This window comes from Tursiops truncatus, chromosome 3 (assembly GCF_011762595.2).
Source record: "Tursiops truncatus isolate mTurTru1 chromosome 3, mTurTru1.mat.Y, whole genome shotgun sequence".
NCBI classification, from domain to species: domain Eukaryota; kingdom Metazoa; phylum Chordata; class Mammalia; order Artiodactyla; family Delphinidae; genus Tursiops; species Tursiops truncatus.
In genome coordinates, this window is record NC_047036.1 from 58,809,279 (window position 1) to 58,829,651 (window position 20,373).

The window sequence follows — 20,373 nt, forward strand, 5'->3', positions numbered from 1 at the left end:
TAAAGATGAAATATATCCTATTTAAAATAATCAGCCCCCGAATCAACACTTGATTCATTTATTCATTTTTTGTTCTCAGACTTACCACAGCTACAATTCTATCTACACTAAATTTTGTGAAACTTAAGACAAACCTCTTTCATAATTTTACATTTTCATTTCAACATCAATTCTAAAATAAATGGGGGAAGGTAGTAGGACTTTAAGTTCTTTTTTTTAAGTAGATTTACTTTACCAGGGACTTTTCAGGACCAATAGTCACTCCTATTTGTATTCTTACTTCCCACAAGGAACAACTGTTATTTATGCAAAGGCAGAGGTGTTGATTTAAAGATTTTTTTGAAGTTTATTTTAGTAAAAAGAAAGCCAGAGAGTCAATATTGTTTATGTCAAAAATGTCTTTATTTTAATTGCAAAAAACTATTAATCTTACTACAATAGTGGAAGAGTTATATTTTTTCTTAAAACAGTAAACACATCTTAAGTAGTAACTCATAAAGTGTGTATTAAACAGGCCCACCAGCCCACACACAACAAAATATGAACATTGGTTAATAATATGAAAAAATACCTAATCAATTATTAAGAAAACAAGGCTTTAGAATGTTAGCTCCTCACATTCCACATAGAACTTCCAATGCTCATCCATTATATGGCATGGGAGAAATTCCTGATCGCTGATTAACAGTATTTCATTTATTTGAAGATAATGTGGGATGCTTTTCATTGACCCTTTGGAAGTTCCTGTTTGAAGAAGAGTCAACAAATTAAAAACTGTCTTTTAAAAAATAAGATTTAAAGATGATACAAACAGATGGAGAGATATACCATGTTCTTGGATTGGAAGAATCAACACTGTGAAAATGACTATACTACCCAAAGCAATCTACAGATTCAATGCAATCCCTATCAAACTACCAATGGCATTTTTCACAGAATTAGAACAAAAAATTTCACAATTTGTATGGAAACACAAAAGACCCCGAACAGCCAAAGCAATCTTGAGAAAGAAAAATGGAGCTGGAGGAATCAGGCTCCCCGACTTCAGACTATACTACACAGTTACAGTAATCAAGACAGTATGGTACTGGCACAAAAACAGAAATATAGAGCAATGGAACAGGATAGAAAACCCAGAGACAAACCCATGCACGTATGGTCACCTTATTTTTGATAAAGGAGGCAAGAATATACAGTGGAGAAAAGACAGCCTCTTCAGTAAGTGGTGCTGGGAAAACTGGAGAGCTACATGTAAAAGAATGAAATTAGAACACTCCCTAACACCATACACAAAAATAAACTCAAAATGGATTAAAGACCTAAATGTAAGGCCAGACACTATCAAACTTAGAGGAAAACACAGGCAGAACACTCTATGACATAAATCACAGCAAGATCCTTTTTGACCCACCTCCTAGAGAAATGGAAATAAAAACAGAAATAAACAAATGGGACCTAATGAAACTTAAAAGCTTTTGCACAGCAAAGGAAACCATAAAAAAGATGAAAAGGCAACCATCAGAACGGGAGAAAATATTTGCAAACAAAGGAACTGACAAAAGATTAATCTCCAATATTTACAAGCAGCTCATGCAGCTCAATATCAACAAACAACCCAATACAAAAATGGGCAGAAGACCTAAATAGATATTTCTCCAAAGAAGATATACAGATTGCCAACAAACACATGAAAGGATGCTCAACATCACTAATCATTAGAGAAATGCAAATCAAAATTACAATGAGGTATCACCTCACACTGGTCAGAATGGCCATCAAAAAATCTACAAACAATAAATGCTGGAGAGGGTGTGGAGAAAAGGGAACCCTCTTACACTGTTGGTGGGAATGTAAATTGATACAGTCATTAGGGAGAACAGTATGGAGTTTCTTTAAAAAACTAAAGATAGAACTACTATACAACCCAGCAATCCCACTACTGGGCATATACCCTGAGAAAACCATAATTCAAAAAGAGTCATGTACCACAATGTTCATTGCAGCTCTATTTACAATAGCCAGGACATGGAAGCAACCTAAGTGTCCACGGACAGATGAATGGATAAAGAAGATGTGGCACATATACATATAATGGAATATTACTCAGCCATAAAAAGAAATGAAATTGAGTTATTTGTAGTGAGGTGGATGGACCTAGAGTCTGTCACACAAAGTAAGTCAGAACGAGAAAAACAAATACTGTATGTTAACATATATATATGGAATCTAAAAAAAAAAAGGTTATGAAGAACCTAGAGGCAGGACAGGAATAAAGACGCAGATGTAGAGAATGGACTTGAGGACACGGGGAGGGGGAAGGGTGAGCTGGGAAGAAGTGAGAGATTAGCATGGACTTATATACACTACCAAATGTAAAACAGATAGCTAGTGGGAAGCAGCCGCATAGCACAGGGAGATCAGCTCAGTGCTTTGTGACCACCTAGAGGGGTGGGATAGGGAGGGTGGGAGTGAGACGGAGGAGGGAGGAGATATGGGGATATATGTATGGCTGATTCACTTTGTTATAAAGTAGAAACAAACATCCCATCGTAGAGCAATTATACTCTAATAAAGATGTTAAAAAAATAAATTTTTAAAAAGGTAAAAAATAAGATTTAAATTTACTTATTACGAACCCTAGACCCTAGTCAAGTCTATGAGCACATATAACAGGTTTTCTGACCAGGTCATTCTTCACTCCATTTTCTATACCCAAGATAAAGCTGTAAATCAGCACTGACCTATCTTGGAAGAAAGAAGCCTGTTTGCAGTCTAAAACACCAAGGCAAAAAATGGATAACTGAAGCTTCTGAAGGTAGTTATACAAAGCCCCTCTGTGCCTCAATTTCCAATAAATTGAGAATAAAACAGTTGTAAAGATTAAATGAGATACTGCATGTGAAATGCCTGTCTACTGCCTAATACAGAGCAACCACTCAATAAATAGTAGCTGCTATTATTATAGCAGGTAGTTATTACTAAAAAGAGTGTTAGGCTGGAAGATGGATGATCAATTTTCTAGGTCACACAAACTTGGTTGTGATCTCAAGCAAGTTATATGGCTTATCTAGATTTCCATCGCCTCTGAGAGGTGAGAGAGTTGATGATCAGCAGGGTCCCTTTTAGCTCTGCCAGTTTAAGAGCCAATGATACTGAAACTGGCTTCTTTAAGCTCCCTGACAGTCTCAGAGATTCCTTTCTTGGAGACTGGCTATATGAGCTATACGTCATTCAACTAGTTGAATCTTATTCCAAGGTTAGCACCAACATGCTATCTGTGTGACCTCAGCCAGACAGTTTCAGATAGACGTATGTATAGTCCAAGTGCTTTGTTCATAATTCTAAGCAGTACAAATGTTTACACAGTTACACATCTGCATGGATATCTGGCGCTCCTGATAAAGTACCCGTTTATCCTTCTAATGGTGATCCCACCCTAATTTGCCTCTGGAGGACCATCCCTTTCCCCACACTTGGTCCATGTGCTTCTGGTGGAATTGTTCTGAACTGTGTGGCTGAACCACACTGACTCCATTTTGTCAGCTCCATCTTAGGTCTGCAGTCCTATCCCTTCCCTTTCTGCATGACTGTACTTTAGCCTACTCACAAGGAATGCGCCCAAGCCAGCTTTTACCTTTGTCTTCATCTGATATGAAAACTGGAAGAATGCCTTTGCTGACGCAGATAGTTAATAGTTCTCTATCAGCTTACCCTTGTCTTCAACTGATATGAAAACTGGAAGAATGCCTTTTGCTGATGCAGGTAGTTAACAGTCATGAGACCCCTCAGGGAAGGGCAGGGAGGAAAAACAGGGGTTCCTGTCAGTGTGGACCAACCACACTTCTCCCAAGTGGTCAGATTCTGTTTTTAGCTTTGGTCCCTTTAAATCCTCCTTACCCTTTTCAGAGGCAGAGTTGGGCTAGGAATGCTTCTGGATCATCTCTGCCTGATCCTTCCTACCCGTATGTAAGTTACCCACAATAAACTTCACAATTACCCTTTATGGAGTTGCCTGCTTAGTTTTTTGGTCTGAAAGTTCTTGCTCAGTTCAGGGGATATAATTCACTATCTCTTCCTTCCAACATTCATCTCCTGATTTGTTTAGATCTAGGCCAATCACTGAACAGGCATTGATCCACGGTAAGAACACGACCCATTCGGAGTGAAGTTACATGCAATAAGATCTTTGTTTCGCCTTCTGGGAAACAGTCACATCCAAATTCTTTCCCTCTGGACTTGAATCTGGAAGCATGTAGCTCTGGAATGATGAGAGGAGAGGCTGCTACCATGGAGCTGAGAAATGAAAAGCAAGAAAAACTGGGTGCTCAGTCATGCTCTGTGAACACTGGCTTAAGCCTGAAGAACCTACTCCTGGTCTTTCATGTACATGAGTCAATAAAATTCCTTTTTATGGGGGGTGTAAGCCAGTTTGATTTGGGTTTTAAACTGTTACTTACAACCCAAAGAATTTAAACTGTTTTACACATGGTCCATATGTAAACAAAATAATCCCCTCATTAGCAGGTTTGTTTTATAGACTATCTGAAGCAAGGTACCTCACAAAAGTTGGGAGTGGAGAGCATTCATCCTTCAGGAAAAGCCCATGGAAATAAGGCTTTAAATATTAATTTAAATTAATTTTGCTAATATTAGCTTAGTTTCATCAGAGCAAGGATGGGCCTGTATGCACAAAAACCCTATTCTGTTTCCAGTGAATGGGGCTTGCCTTAAAAGTCACAGACCCAAACATGGGCACTTGTAAGAGATGGCCAAGAGCACCTGAATAGCTTCATCTTGTTTGTAACCAGAAATTATCACCATAGGGCTCACATAGAGAAGGTCACCAACAAAAGTGCAGAATGATAAGCAGTAGCTCCACAGGAAGCAACCTGCCCATCTTCCCAATTGACATGCTGGAAACAGAGTGGCCCAAACTTGGGATGCTGAGATGATATAACAAAAGTGTTTGAAAAACAGCATTTTCAGATGGACATCTGTTAACCTATTAACCCACAGAAGTGGAGTTTGGAGTTTTCAATAAAGTAATGCTAATGTTAAACCTTTTTTTCCTTTTGCCTTACCATTCCCATCATTCACCTTTGTCAAATGATAAAATAACACCTATGTGAAAGTTTTCTGTAAAATTGTAAAGTGTTATTCAATACCGCTTTGCACTCTAAACTAGCTTTGCTTGGAGCTGATCTGGCTTGCTCTCTCCCTTACGTGCTGTAATAAATTAAGATAAAGGGACCATTTTAGGCCCACCTTCTTCTTTTTTTTAAGCAGGGCTGACTTTATCACTAAAGTCAGTAGGGTGTGATGGCCTTGATTTATAACTTTCTCAACAGGTTAGCTATGATATATCCACAAAAGTTATTCAGTTGATATTCTGTCTAGTGGCTATTCACATGGCTTCTCTTTCAAAGGAACAGAGGTCATGGCAGCCAAAATCCCACCCCCAGATCCACTTAATTTCGCTGTCAGCATAATACACTCCTGACTTTCCTGTAATCTGCAGGACTTTAGGAAAACTGCAAGTGGCTCTGTGGTAACAGAAGGAGCCACTTCCTGGGTAAGCCCATGGACATGAAATTCTGGGGACATACATATCACACCACAAAACTCAGTATTAAGAACATCCCCCGGTTTCTCACAGAATAGCCTCTTTTCCATAATTATCAGACTGGAAGAAACAAAGACCATTCCTTACAAAACACCTGTTCTCATATCCTTTACCTCTCATCTTCTGCTGCCTTTTCTTTCTCCTCTACCACCTCTTCCACAACAGGAATCTCTGAACTCCATCTGCCACTGCATTCCCACCCGTTTCATTCCAGCCCATGCTACCAGGATCCGGCACCTTTGGCTGACCACAACTTCTAGACTCCAGATTTCTTTGTTGTTATCCACAATTCCCAATATATTGGGATGGGGTGGGCAACAAAACAAAAAGCACATTCATACAGAAAACTGAGCTAAACAGGGTAATCCTCATATAAGAAAATGTAAGAATACAGCAAACTGATTTCAAATTTATGATCCCAGTTTGAATTGTGTTAAGTAACTATACAATTGCTACGTTATCTTATTACATAATAGTACAAGCTTCAAATTTATTTGAATCATTCCAGGCAAATAACATTCAGGAAAGTTAAAGACGAAGAACTTCACTAGCTTTTCTTCCTTTTTTGAAGTTGAGTAAACCTTTTCTCCATGTCTACATATGGAAAGCATACCTGAAAGCATCAATGCCAGTATGTAATAGTTTTAAAACTCTTTGCTTTTTCTTTTCATAAAAAATTAAACATACATGCAGTGTACTACAGCTACTTAAAATAAGTAAAAATATATTGTGGTTTGTATTATCAATCTTCTGAGAAATAAGTAATAACCTGTTACTACAGCAGCTGAGAACACAGTTCTAGAATTGAGATTCTCTTCTGTGGGCCCTAGTCTGGGCTCACTCTGCCTGTCTCCTGCTTTCAGGGCTTTTAGAACTGTTTTCAGTGTTTTATTTTTGTATATACTCTAAATTTGGTCCGAAGGTATGGTTTTCCTGCAATCCTCTCCCTGCCCCAACTCCCCTGCTGCCCAGGTAACCAACGATAACAACCCAGGGTATATCATATCCTTCTATAGCTTGTTTCTGTGCTCTAATAGTCATATCACACATTTGTCCATCACTTTTCAATACTTTAATCCTTGTACAACCATGTGAGACAAGAAAGGGAAAGAATCCAAGTAGTTAGGAAACTGAGATTTAGATTTTTTTTGATTTAATAATTCATTTATAGTACTCAATATACTGTTACTTAACAGGAACTTAATAGGTTGCACAAAATACAGGCACTTAAATATAAAAGAACAGTGAACTAAAGTTTCCTCACCAATGCAGTCTATACTCTTACTACAATACTTGCTACTCCCACCAAGCTTTGGGCCAGTTAGCATAGCAACAAATAAAGGGACTGCAGGAAGCACACACTTAAAAGACCTGTTTCCAAATTGGAAGCTCCCAAACACTGGAGTTTTGCTTCCACTCTAGCCCTGACTGTCATGCTGGAGGTAGGTAGCTAAGAGGGAATGAAGCAGCAAGATTCAGATATTGGATGTAAAACGTTTAAGTTTAATACACTTTATAGGAAATGATTTTACTTTGGGTCCATTAGTAAATTGTTACTGTTCCATGGAAAGATCTTAGAAAAACTAAGCTGTTGTGATCTGCAGCAATATGAACTGACAGGTACGGCACTGTAATACCAGGAGCAAACACACACATAGTCTTAAGCAGTCTGACAATATCAACTATTCATTTTTCCCAGTCCTCACTGTGGGGAGGATTAAGTGGACTAGTGCTCGGAAGTTCAGTTCTGCTTAAGGGGCCAGACACCTGTGGCTCTGGAGCCTCAAAGAAACAAAGAGGAATAGGAGGATTTAAAAAAGAAGTTCTGTCACTGAAAGAATTTTTGTGAATGAGGTAAAGAGAAATTAGAACTCTGAGAGATAGTAACTTAATCCGTTATTTGGTCAAATAATTACCATCTTCTTTGCAATGATAACTAAGGACATCTACTTGTAGCTTTGTGACAAAGAATTTTTCCATCAGAACTGTGAAAACCACCAATTCACCCCATTAGAAGGTAAGAGCCCTTCTCCCTTTAATTTTCACTTTTACTTGGGGTAGATTCCCTAGGCAAAGTCAGTGCCCTCTGAGATCTAGAAATAAAATTTCTAAACCGTAGCACATTTAGCAGCCCAGTACAACTAGGAAGATGGCCATTTAATCGGACATTTGTCTTTTCTTGTTGTCCCTAAGCCCCAACAGGAAATGCACAGCTAAGGCACTAAGGAACCATTCTGCTTATGGACAAGGTAGGGAGAAATAAATCTCCCTCAAGTAATATCACCAGACTTTAGATATTCTGCACAAGTCTGCTTAAAATGAATTGATAGATTCATTAGTAGGCAAAAGAATGGGCTCATGCAACTATTCATGTTATCCAGTGGCCAAAACTGGCAATTCAAAATGACATACTAGTTAGGTTAAAAATAATTTAACTTTTACTGTTCTTTTTCCTCTGTTTTTGGGGGGGTTTTTTACAGTAAAAGAGAACCTTTAATGTATGTCATGAAAACGTCTTTTATACCAGATTTCAATGACCACTGAAAAATGCAATAAATAATGTGAGATAAAATAATTTTTAGACAAAGTAGAGAGGGTTTATGAATGAAGGAAATTCTAAAGGATATAACACGGGAAGGAAACTTGTCCTAGATGGAAAGTTTGAGAAGTGAAATAGAACGGAGAGCAAATAAAGTAGTAAATATGTAGATAAATCCAAATGAACATTGACACTTAAAAACAATACACAATACAAATACTACATATGATAATACACAATTATGTAAGGCTGATGAATTTTTTTTAAACATCTTTATTGGAGCATAATTGCTTTAAAATGGTGTGTTAGTTTCTGCTGTTTAACAAAGTGAATCAGTATACATATATCCCCGTATCTCCTCCCTCTTGCATCTTCCTCCCTCCCACCCTCCCTATCCCACCCCTCTAGGTGGAAACAAAGCACCAGGCTGATCTCCCTGTGCTATGCAGCTGCTTCCCACTAGCTATCTATTTTACATTTGGTAGTGTATATATGTCCATGCCACTCTCTCACTTCGTTCCAGCTTCCCCTTCCCCTACCCTGTGTCCTCAAGTCCATTCCCTACGTCTGCGTCTTTATTCCTGTCCTGCCCCTAGGTTCTTCGGAACCATTTTTTCTTTTTTAGATTCCATACATATGTGTTAGCATACGGTATTTGTTTTTCTCTTTCTGACTTACTTCACTCTGTATGACAGTCTCTAGGTCCATCCACCTCACTACAAATAACTCAATTTCGTTTCTTTTCCTCTGCTTTTGAAAAAAATTCCCTTAATATATCAAAAGCAAAAATAATCAGATTCATTATTTTAACTGATGGTTCACTTCTGACACATCCCTAACCCATCTTACTCCTCTGGTTCTCAGTTTCATCATCTGTAAAACAGGTCCGAGACTAGCTGATCTATTAGGTTCACTTCTAACTTGAAAATTATTGAACTCAGACTTCCAGAACTTGTGCTTACAAACTAAGCATTCTAAACTTCATTACAATTATGGAATGAAACATCACTTGCTCTAGTTACAAATGAAAATGAACATACTTATGTATACATTCTCATCCTGAATCAGAAATATAATTCCAATCAAAGGCAAAATGATTAAGAATAATTTTAATGAATTGTAAAAATACATCTGCTCTAGTTATGATGGGGGGAAATTCTACTATGGCTATTTAAATACAAAGTTCAGGGACTTTCCTGGTGGCGCAGTGGTTAAGAATCCACCTGCCAATGCAGGGGACACGGGTTCAAGCCCTGATCCGGGAAGATCCGGGAAGATCCCACATGCCACAGAGCAACTAAGCCCATGTGCCACAACTATTGAGCCTGTGCTCTAGAGCCCACGAGCCTCAACTACTGAGCCCACACACCGCAACTACTGAAGCCTGCGTGCCTAGAGCCCATGCTCCGCAACAAGAGAAGCCACTGCAATAGAAGCCCGCGCACCGCAATGAAGGGTAGCCCCCGCTCGCTGCAACTAGAGAAAGCCCATGCGCAGCAACGAAGACCCAATGCAGCCAAAGAAAAAAAAATAAAGTTCAGTGTCTTCTGATAAATGAAGGATCCTAAAGGATAAATATGGTGATAGAGTATTACATGATTGGATATCTAAAACTAAATTAATAATTTTGCACAGATTTACATTGATAATATCAAAAGCCATCTGTGAAACTGTACTGGCATCAAGAAACAGACTTGATTATTATACTTAGAAGTTTAAAACTATTTAGGCCCTCATTGTTCAGGGGAAAATTGAAATTAATAGGTGGTTCTTTAAGCTGAATTGGATTTGAGATACTTGATTTTATATGTAAAGTGTTCAGGTTTTCTGTGTCTCTGTCGTACAGACGTGAACCTTGGAGTTCTACTAAAAAGAAGCTCCTAAATGTCCTAATGTATGTAAAATAATCTGGCAGGGGGTCTGGCACATGGCAAATGCTCAACAGGTAATTTGTTTTCTTCTCTTTCCTCCCCTATCAGTAGATATAAAATACCAGGATGAAAAAAAATACGATTAAAATAATGAAAAAGGATCAGGAGTTTAAACAGGAGCTGAAATAAACACCCTGTGCTCTGTTATCAGGCACCCATCTTCCTTGGCTGTTTAAGAAGTTCTTAACCACATAAAACAGAAGCACCTGTGAATGTTTGTGTTCTATTACATATACTTTTACAGAGAAATGAAGCACAATAACAGCACTGAAATGAAGAAAACTCTTTCTTTAAAGTCATTTATTCACAACAGATTATAAGTAGGTCAAAGACCGTTTTCATTAAAAACAAAAAAGTCTATTTTTTCCCTGAAAAAGCATATTTATTTCAAATGAACAAGTGATGTTAGATCTTCCTGAGAGAAAATTATAAATTATATAATCAGTGTGCATTAAATGATAGCCTGGGAAAAGAAAGGCCTCAGGAGATACTCTTTTTTTGTTTGTTTGCTTTGCTTAGATGAATACATTCAAGCTTCATGTGTTTTGAGTGTCTTGGTACTATGGTGACAGGGGACATAAACATATAAAACTGGCTTTCCAGGTAAATAATGAAATGTGATCTATATTAACAGAATGTTTTTCTAAAGATCTTTGTGAAAAATATGTCAATATTTTTATACATAATGTTCACATTATGTAATAGAAGTTTTGGGAATGTTCATTTTTCCCATTCCAATATATACTGAAATATTGATGAAGATTCCCTCAATAACACAAAGGAGGAACTACAGACAAGTAGGCAGAGGGGAGAGAGGCTTGGGACGAAGCTGTGAAATTTTAAGGGAAAATGCATCATAGACTCACTCCATTTTAAAGCTTATAAAGGACTTTAGAGATAGATACTTCAGGTATTTCATCAACATTTCGTGAACAGAACTTCATTTTTAAAGATTAGCATTGGTATGTTTACAATCTTTCATTAGAAACAACATATATCCTCAAATGTGTTAATATACCACATTTTAACATCCTGGAGTCTATCAATACATTGCCTCAAGTTGCCAGGTTAACTAGTTTTTGTGTAGAATTCAAATAAATAAAAAGCTCTTCCATTATCTCTGACTTACTGAAGCAAGTCATTTTATCACTTATCTTCATGATTCATGATTTTCTTGATACCATGAATCCAAAATGATATGTAGAAGTAAACTGGATGAGGGGAAAGGAGAAATAGTTCTCTTTGAAATTTCTGGTTGAGAAAAATGTGGAGGGCCATCATTCTTTTTTCTTTTTTTTTGAAGTATAGTTGATTTACAATGTTGTGTTAGTTTCTGGTATACAGCAAAGTGATTCAGTTATACATATATATATTCTTTTTCATCTTCTTTTCCATTATGGTTTATTAAAGGATACTGAATATAGTTCCCCATGCTATACAGTAGGACCTTGTTGTTTATCTATTTTACATATAGCAGTTTGTATCTGCTAGTCCCAAACTCCTAATTCATCCCTCCCCCACCACCCCCTTTCCCCTTTGGTAACCATAAGTTTGTTCCCTGTCTGTCAGTCTGTTTCTGTTTCACAAATAAGTTCATCTGTGTCATATTTTACATTCTACATATAAGTGATATCAGGTGGCACATGTCTTTCTCTTTCTGACTTACTTCACTTAGTATGATAATCTCTAGGTCGATTCATGTTGCCGCAAATGGCATTATTTCTTTCTTTTTTATGGCTGAGTAGTAATTGTGTATATATACTACATCTTCTTTATCCATTCATCTGTTGCCGATGGACATTTAGGTTGCTTCCATGTCTTGGCTATTGTAAATAGTGCTGCTGTGAACATAGGGGTGCATGTATCTTTTCGGATTATAATTTTGTCTGGATATATGCCCAGGAGTGGGATTGCTGGATCATATGGCAACTCTATTTTTAGTTTTTTAAGGAATCTCCATACTGTTCTCCATAGTGGCTGCACCAATTTACATTCTCACCAACAGTGTAGGAGGGTTCCCTTTTTCCCACACCTCTCCAGCATTTGTTATTTGTAAACTTTTTAATGATGGTCATTCTGACAGGTGTGAGGTGATACTTCATTGTGGTTTTGATTTGCATTTCTCTAATAATTAGCGACGTTGAGCATCTTTTCATGTGCCTATTGGCCATCAGTATGTCTTCTTTGGTGAAATGTCTATTTAGGTCTCTGCCCAGTTTTTGATTGGGTTGTTTGTTTTTTTGTTGTTGAGTTGTATGAGCTGTTTGTATATTTTGGAAATTAAGCCTGAAGGGCCATCACTCTTATACCTCACAGTTAGACAGAAAATTCAGATAAGGGAGATTAGTTCAGATAAAGGAGATAGTATTAACTAACCAAAATCCCATTTACCATTTGTTGAATTCTTCACCACAAATTCTGTTATAGCCTGTGAGATCTAGGAATGTCCACCTATGAGGACCGTCAACTGTAAGTAAATTCAGTTTTAAAATAAGCAGTCCTTTGGATCATGTTCATGTTTCCATTCACTCATTCATTTATTCAATGAACATTTTACTTGGAAGCTACTATATGCCAGGCATTGGGAATATAATAGGAAGCAAGAGCCCACAAAAATCTTTCTGAACTCAAAGATCTTCTCAGTCTATCGGGGGTTAAGATTAGGTAACCAGCAATTATTTATAATATAGAGTGATATACATAAGATTTAACCATCTATTTACACAGTAGTATGCTAGAAACTATACAGTTAAAAACTTAAATAAAACTGAAAGTTTCTCTCTTTCTCTTTTTTTCACCTTGTCCAAATTTCATTTTTTCCAACAGTTATTTGCTTGGTTCCTGTACTAGGTCATCTAAACAAGGCATGTCTGAAAGTGAAAGGGAGTGGTTCTAATAATTTTGCTGGATTAGGGACTGCCCTGGTCAAATGGGGATACATGGTCATCCTAGTTATGGGAAATGTAAATATCTCTTCCTAGTCCACTATTTCCAAAAAACAGTATTCTGAAGAGTGTGATCATCAAAAAGCATAAGAGAACAGATATGTTCATGATCTGAAGTAGGCTAATTAAATCCATGTGGACATGTTTTTCCTTTAGACTTTATGTTCTCTATGATGTCAGAGCCACAACTTCCATTACCACATTTTGATATGCAGAAGAGGGGAAAAGATTCTCTCCAGAATGCTTTGCTTGTAATAAGGTTAGAGACTTTACATTTTTCTAACTTACCAGGTCTTTGGATTTCTGTCAGGTACCACAAAACCAGGTACAAAAGAATCCTAAATCAAAGATGCTCAAACAAAACTTCAACAGCAGCCTACGGATGCCTGCAGGGACCTGTCTATAGATTCCTAGGTCCAGATCAAGGTAGCAAGATGCTGGTTGGCATACTGGCGCCTCCACAGTTCTCAAATTAGCACTAACATTTTCTGAAATATCTAAAGGAAAGAAAATTCAGGATTTCTGGACAGAAATTAGTAACAAGAAACTGTTTATACTGCAGGCAACAGAAGCAGCAATTCAGAACCCATTTTTTATTTCATGCTCATTTAGCAGAGGAACTGTGAGCCCTCTGAGGAAGAAGACGCATGGCTGGGGTTGGAAATACGTGCCTGGAGCTAGAAAATCTGAGGAGCAGATATGCTTTCTGATATGAGGAAGAACCTATATTTCTGCTTTGACTCTTAAGGATAGAAACTAGGAGAAAGGGTTTGCTTGACTTTCCTTCAAGTGTGTGTGTGCGCACGTGCACGAGGCAGAGAGACGAGAGGGACAAGAGAGACAGAGAGACAGAGGGCTTGAGTGTACAAGCACAAAAGTGGGTGTGCTTTGGAATCAAAGTGAAGGGCTGAATATTAAGAATTTTCAAATTATTACCTGCATAAGAAATCAGATACTACTAGTCATTCAAAGTCAACAGTCAGGCTGGCTGCATAAGAATCACTCCTAAAAACTCAGGTTCCTTGGCCTATCTCTAAGATTAGATTAGGTACGGAACCAAAGACCATAAATTACTACAACTCCTTCCAGTTTCGTAAGCTCTTTAATTTCCCCACAATTGTTTTATTTTATGTGTTTCCCCAAAATGATGAAAAATACTTTTGAGGCTATCCTTAGAAAACAGGGGAAAATGCATCTTATTCTGAAGCCAGTTTTTGAGACAAAGGTTAGAGTGACTTCAGTATAAACTTAGGAAAGTACTTTGAATTACTGGGATTTGTTGTAAGGAAAGGAGTAACCCTGGGAAACCCCTGGTTAGAGGCTTGTGATAGTAATCCTATTTGGTTCTTGACTCTGGTTGTCACAGAATTATCATTTTTTGTTTTGTACCTCCTCTCCTCATATATTGTCCCCAACTGGTCTAAGACAGGGAAACTGGGGGAAAAAGAGGGTGCACTGCAGCAGAGAAGGGTGATATAACATTAGTTATGTCTGCTTTTCATAAATGTGTACCGCCCTTTCCAATAACTTCAAAATCGGCTGCTGACTGGTGAAGACCACATTCTCTTCAGTTTTCTGAAGGTTTATTAGTGTACCCTAACAAGCAAAGACTTAATTCTAGTATCTAGGATCTATTTTTAGAAAATATGGAAAACTAACCAAATCATGCCTGCAGGAAGGAAAAAAATACCATTTTTCCCTTTTACATGACACTTAAAAAAAATCTACCTAAAGTAAGCACATCACAGATTCCGAGAAAGGAATTGTGAGAGAAGGTGTCATTCTTCTAGAATTTAAGTTAAACGGTGTTTAAACGGAGTGCTGTAAACAAACAAACAGAAAATAACAAGTTTTGGTGGAGATGTGGGGAAACTGGAACCCTTGTACATTGCTGGTAGGAATGTAAAATGATTTAGTTGCTGTGGAAAACAGTAATGGCTGTTCCCTCAAAAGTTAAACATATAATAACTATATAATATAGCAATTCCACTCCTTGGTATACACCCAAAAGAACTGAAAACAGGTATCCAAACAAATATACGTATATATCTGTTAATGGCAGCACTATGTCCAACAGCCAGAAAGTGGAAACCCAAATGTCCATCAAAGGATGAATAAATAAGTAAACTGTGGTTTATATATATATGTAATGGAAGCCATAAAAAGGAACGAAGTACTATTACAATGTAGATAATCCTTAAAAGCATTATGCTAAGTGAAAGGTGCCATACACAAAAGGTCATATATTGAAGGATTCCATTTATATAATATATTCAGACTAGGCAAATCCATGCAGACAGGAAGCAGACTGGTAGTTCTCAGGGACTAGAGAGAGTGGGGAATGGGAAGTAACTGCTGAATGGGAAGTAACTGCTGAATGGGTATGGGTTTCTTTCTGGGGTGATGAAACTGTTTTGGAACTACACAGAGCTGGTGGTTGTAAAACACTGTCAATGTACTAAATGCCACTGAATTGTTCACTTTAAAATGTTTATTTGAATATCATGTGAATTTAACCTGAATGGAAAAAAAAAAAGACAAGTGCAATGCCTTCTCAGCAGATGTGGGTGTGTTTTCCCCACAACTAAGAAACAGGTGTTGGTCTGCACATACCTGGAAGACAAGGTTGATGTTGCTGAGGTACCAAGTTTGGGTCTGGAGGCAAGGGTAATTCCTCAGAAATATACTTTAAAAGTTCCTTCCCCTGGTATGTTACCTGCACATAATTAAACACAGAACTTCAAAATCATATATTTTATCAGAAGCAAATACAGCTTTCTCCTGCAAATTGTAACTCCAGTAAAGTATTGATTGTTGTACATTATGTACTGGAAAACTAGCCCACAGCCAAATCTGGGCTGCCATCTTTTTGTAAATAAAGTTTTACTAGAACACAGTGATTCCCATTCATTTACTTAACATCTATGGCTGCTTTTATGCTACAGCAGGATGGAGTAGTTTTGACAGAGACCATATGCTCACAAAGCCTGAAATATGTATTATCTGGCCCTTTACAGAAAAAATTGCTGATCCCTGATATGTACCATTAATTCTCTCATATGTTCACTTATTCAACAAATATTAATCCAGCACCTGCTACTTTATAACTTTAAAAAATTAATGTTGCATTAATAAAATTAAGTCATAAAAGTAAAATGGTACTTTTCTAGAAATCAGATACACAGCTGGTTACATTAACTGCATTTTAGGTCTATACATCGAAGTTTTTTTGTTTTTCTTGGTTTGTTTTTGAACTTAGTTATTGTGTATCAGCCCAAAAGGTCAGAGCTTAGAAATATGTACATACAAATGGGCTGGACTGAGGTAGACTGGCAAACACCTGCCAGAAATGTTCTGAGTCCAAGGGTCTTTGCGTCCTCCGGACCTAGTTCTAGAGCAGTCTAATAGTATACTCCCAGAAGCTAGGTTCACTATGGTTAAACCAGCAAGTCTCAACTTGGACATCCCTTCCTCCAGGATGCCTTCCTATAACTGCTAAGCTCACGTAATGACCCTCTAGGATCCCATAAAGTCTGTGCTCATATTTCTGTCAAGGCACTTATCCCACTTAAAGGAAATTATGTATTAATGTGTCCGTTTCCATTGAACTATAGGCTCCTTGAAGAAGGATCTGTATAATATTAATTTTTATTCTCTAGCTCTTCATATAGTGCCTGACAATACTAAGAAAAAGCTCTTAAGTCCCAGCTCTTAAGCAAAATTCTTAAATTCTCTGAGCCTGAGTTTGTGCATCTGTTAAATGAGTATCTCCAGATTTTTAAGTTGGGAGGAGTAAAGGAGATAATATATATGATAATATATACTTTTGGCATGCTGTCTAGCACACCCTGAGTGCTCAGTAAATGCTTGTTACTGAACAGAACGAGGAAGGCCTAAGGAATACAGAATGGTTAGGCAGACTTTTAGCTCAATCCTATGACTAAACAAAGCTTGGTAATGTCAATGGAACAGACCTGGCCTACTCAGTATGCTAAACCCTCCTCACTTGCCAGGGAAAAAGAGCGGTGAGGCCACTGAATGCCACCTGTCATTTCTCCAAACAACTGACAGTTAACAACAATGGATTTTGAACATTTATCCAAAAACAGCAGAATATACATTCTTTTCAAGTGCACATGGAACATTTTCCAGGACAGATCACATACTAGGCAACAAAACAAATCTCAATAAATTTAAGAAGACTAAAATCATATCAAGCATCTTTTCCAACCACAACACTATGTGACTAGAAATCAACTACAAGAAAAAAAACTGCAAAATATCCTCACAAACACGTGGAGGCTAAACAATATGCTACTAAACAACCAAAAATTCACTGAAGAAAGCAAAGAAGAAAAAAAAAATACCTAGAGACAAATGAAAACAAAATCATGATGATCCAAAATCTATGGGATGCAGCAAAAGCAGTTGTTAACAGGGAAGTTTATAGTGACACAAGCTTACCTCAGGAAACAAGAAAAAATCTCAAATAAATGACCTAATCTTACATCTAAAGAAACTAGAGAAAGAAGAACAAACAAAACCTAAAGTTTGTAGACGGAAAGAAATCATAAGGATTAGAGCAGAAATAAATGACACAGAGACTAAAAAATAGAAAAAGTCAATGAAACTAAAATCTGGTTCTTTGAAAAGATAAAATTGATAAACCTTTAGTCAGACTTATCAAGAAAAAAAGGGAGAGGGCCCAAGTCAATAAAATCAGAAATGAAAAGGAGAAGTTACAACCAACACCACAGAAATACCAAGGATCTTAAGAGACTACAAACAACTACATGCCAATAAAATGGACAATCTAGAATGGACAAATTCTTAGAAATGTACAATCTCCCCACACTAAACTAGGAAGAAGTGGAAAATCTGAATAGACCAATTACCAGTAATGAAACTGAATCAGTAATTTAAAAACTCCCAACAAACAAAAGTAAAGGACCAGATGGCTTCACAGGTGAATTCTACCAAACATTTAGAGAAGAGTTAACACCTATCCTTCTCAAACTATTCCAAAAAACTGCAGAGAAAGGAACACTTTCGAACTCATTCTAGAAGGCCAGCATCACACTGATACTAAAACCAGACAAGATATCACAAAAAAACCTCACAAAATTACAGCTAATATCACTGATAAACACAGACACAAAAATCCTCACAAAATATTAGCAAACAGAATCCAACAATACATTAAGAGGACCATACACCATGATCAAGTGGGATTTATCCTAGGGATGCAAGGGTTTTTTGATGTCTGCAAATCGATCAATGTGATATACTATATTAACAAACTGAAGAATAAAAATCATATGATCATCTCAATAGATGCAGAAAAAGCTTTGACCAAATTCAACATCCATTTATAATAAAAACACTCCAGAAAGTGGGTACAGAGGGAATATACCTCAACATAATAAAGATCACATATGACAAACCCATAGTTAACATCATACTCATGGTGCAAAGCTGAAAGCATTTCCTCTAAGATCAGAAACAAGACAAAGATGCCCATTCTTGCTACTTTTATTCACATAGTATTGCAAGTCCTAGCCACAACAATCAGGCAAGAAAAAGAAATAAAAGGCATCTCAATTGGAAACACATAAGTAAAACTGTCACTGTTTGCAGATGACATGATACTATACATAGAAAATACTAAAAACACCACCAGAAAACTACCAGAGCTCATCAGTGAATTCAGAAAAGCTGCAGGATACAAAATTAATATATAGAAAATTGTTGCCTTTCTATACATTAACAATGAACTATGTATGCATATGGCTGATTCACTTTGTTGTACAACAGAAACTAACACGGCATTGTGAAGCAATTATACTCCAATAAATATGTATTTAATAAAAAAACAAATGAACCATCAGAAAGAGATTAAGGAAACAATCCTGTTTACCATTCCATCAAAAAGAATAAAATACCTAGGAATAAACCTACTTAAGGAGGTAAAAGTCCTGTACTTGGGAAACTGTAAGACATTGATGAAAGAAACTGAAAATGAAACAAACAAATGGAAAGAAAAACATGTTGTTGGACTGGAAGAATTAATATTGTTAAAATGACCATACTACCCAAGGCAATCTACAGATTCAATGCAACCCCTATCAAAATACCAATGGCATTTTGCACAGAACTAGAACAAATAATTTAAAAATTTGTATAAAAACACAAAAGACCTGAATAGCCAAAACAATCTTGAGAAAGAAGAACAGAGCTGGAGGAATCATACTCCCTGACTTCAGATTATACTACAAAGCTACAGTAATCAAAACAGTATGGGCACAAAAACACACACACACACAGATCAACAGAACAGAATAGAGAGCCCAGAAGTAAACCTATGCACTTATGGTCCATTAATCTATGACAAAGGAGGCAAGAATATACAATGGAGAAAAGACAGTCTCTTCAATAAGTGGTGCTGGGAAAACTGGACAGCTACATGTAAAAAAATGAAATTAGAACATTTCTCATACCATATACCAATCCAAATGGACTGAAGACCTAAATGTAAGACTGGAAATCATAAAATTCCCAGAAGAAAACATAGGCAGAACACGCTTTGATATAAATCAGAGCAATATTGTTTTGGATCTGTCTCCTAAGGCAAAAGAAACAAAATAAAAAATAAACAAATGCGACCTACTTAAACTTAAAAGCTTTTGTACAGCAAAAGAAACCACTGACAAAATGAAAACACAACCTACTGAAGGGGAGGAAATACTTGCAAATGATATAACTATTTGCAAGTATTAAGGGGGTAATATCCAAAATGTATAAACAGCTCATACAACTCAATATCAAAAAACAAACAGCCTGGTCAAAAAATGGGCAGAAGACCTGAATAGAAATTTTTCCAAAGAAGACATACAGATGGCCAACAGTCACATGAAAAGATGTTTGACACTGCTAATCATCAGAAAAATGAAAATCAAAACCACAATGAGGTATCACCTCACACCTGTCAGAATGGCTATCATCAAAAAGAATACAAATAACATATGTTGGCAAGGCTGTGGAGAAAGGGGAACCCTTTCGTATGCTGTTGGTGGGAATGTATATTGGTGCAGGCACAGTGGAAAACAGTATGGAGATTTCTCAAAAAACTAAAAATAGAACTGTCATATGATTCAGCAATTCCAGTCCTGGGTATGTATCTGAAAAAAAAAAACCCCAAAAACACTAATTTGAAAAGGTACATGCACCCAATGTTCATAGAAGCATTATTTACAGTTGCCAAGATATGAAAGCAACCTAAGCGCCCATCAACAGATGAGTGGATAAAGAAGATGTGGTATATATGTACAATGGAAT

General features: G+C 37.0%; 1 protein-coding gene across 8 annotated transcripts in view; it reads right to left on the reverse strand.

Moving 5' to 3' along the window:
* Window positions 1-380: 380 nt before the first annotated feature.
* The window catches only part of ANKRD31 (ankyrin repeat domain 31), a 128,721-nt gene continuing 108,728 nt past the window's right edge, over window positions 381-20,373 (reverse strand). For 6 of the 8 annotated variants that reach the window (XM_073802216.1, XM_073802219.1, XM_033852945.2 and 3 more), the window contains 2 exons: window positions 15,652-15,754; window positions 381-744 (listed from right to left, as the gene is read on the reverse strand). In XM_073802216.1, coding sequence (XP_073658317.1) covers window positions 599-744; window positions 15,652-15,754 — 249 coding nt within the window. In that variant the 3' untranslated portion in view covers window positions 381-598. The other 2 variants (XM_073802214.1, XM_073802217.1) reach the window with 2 other exon arrangements.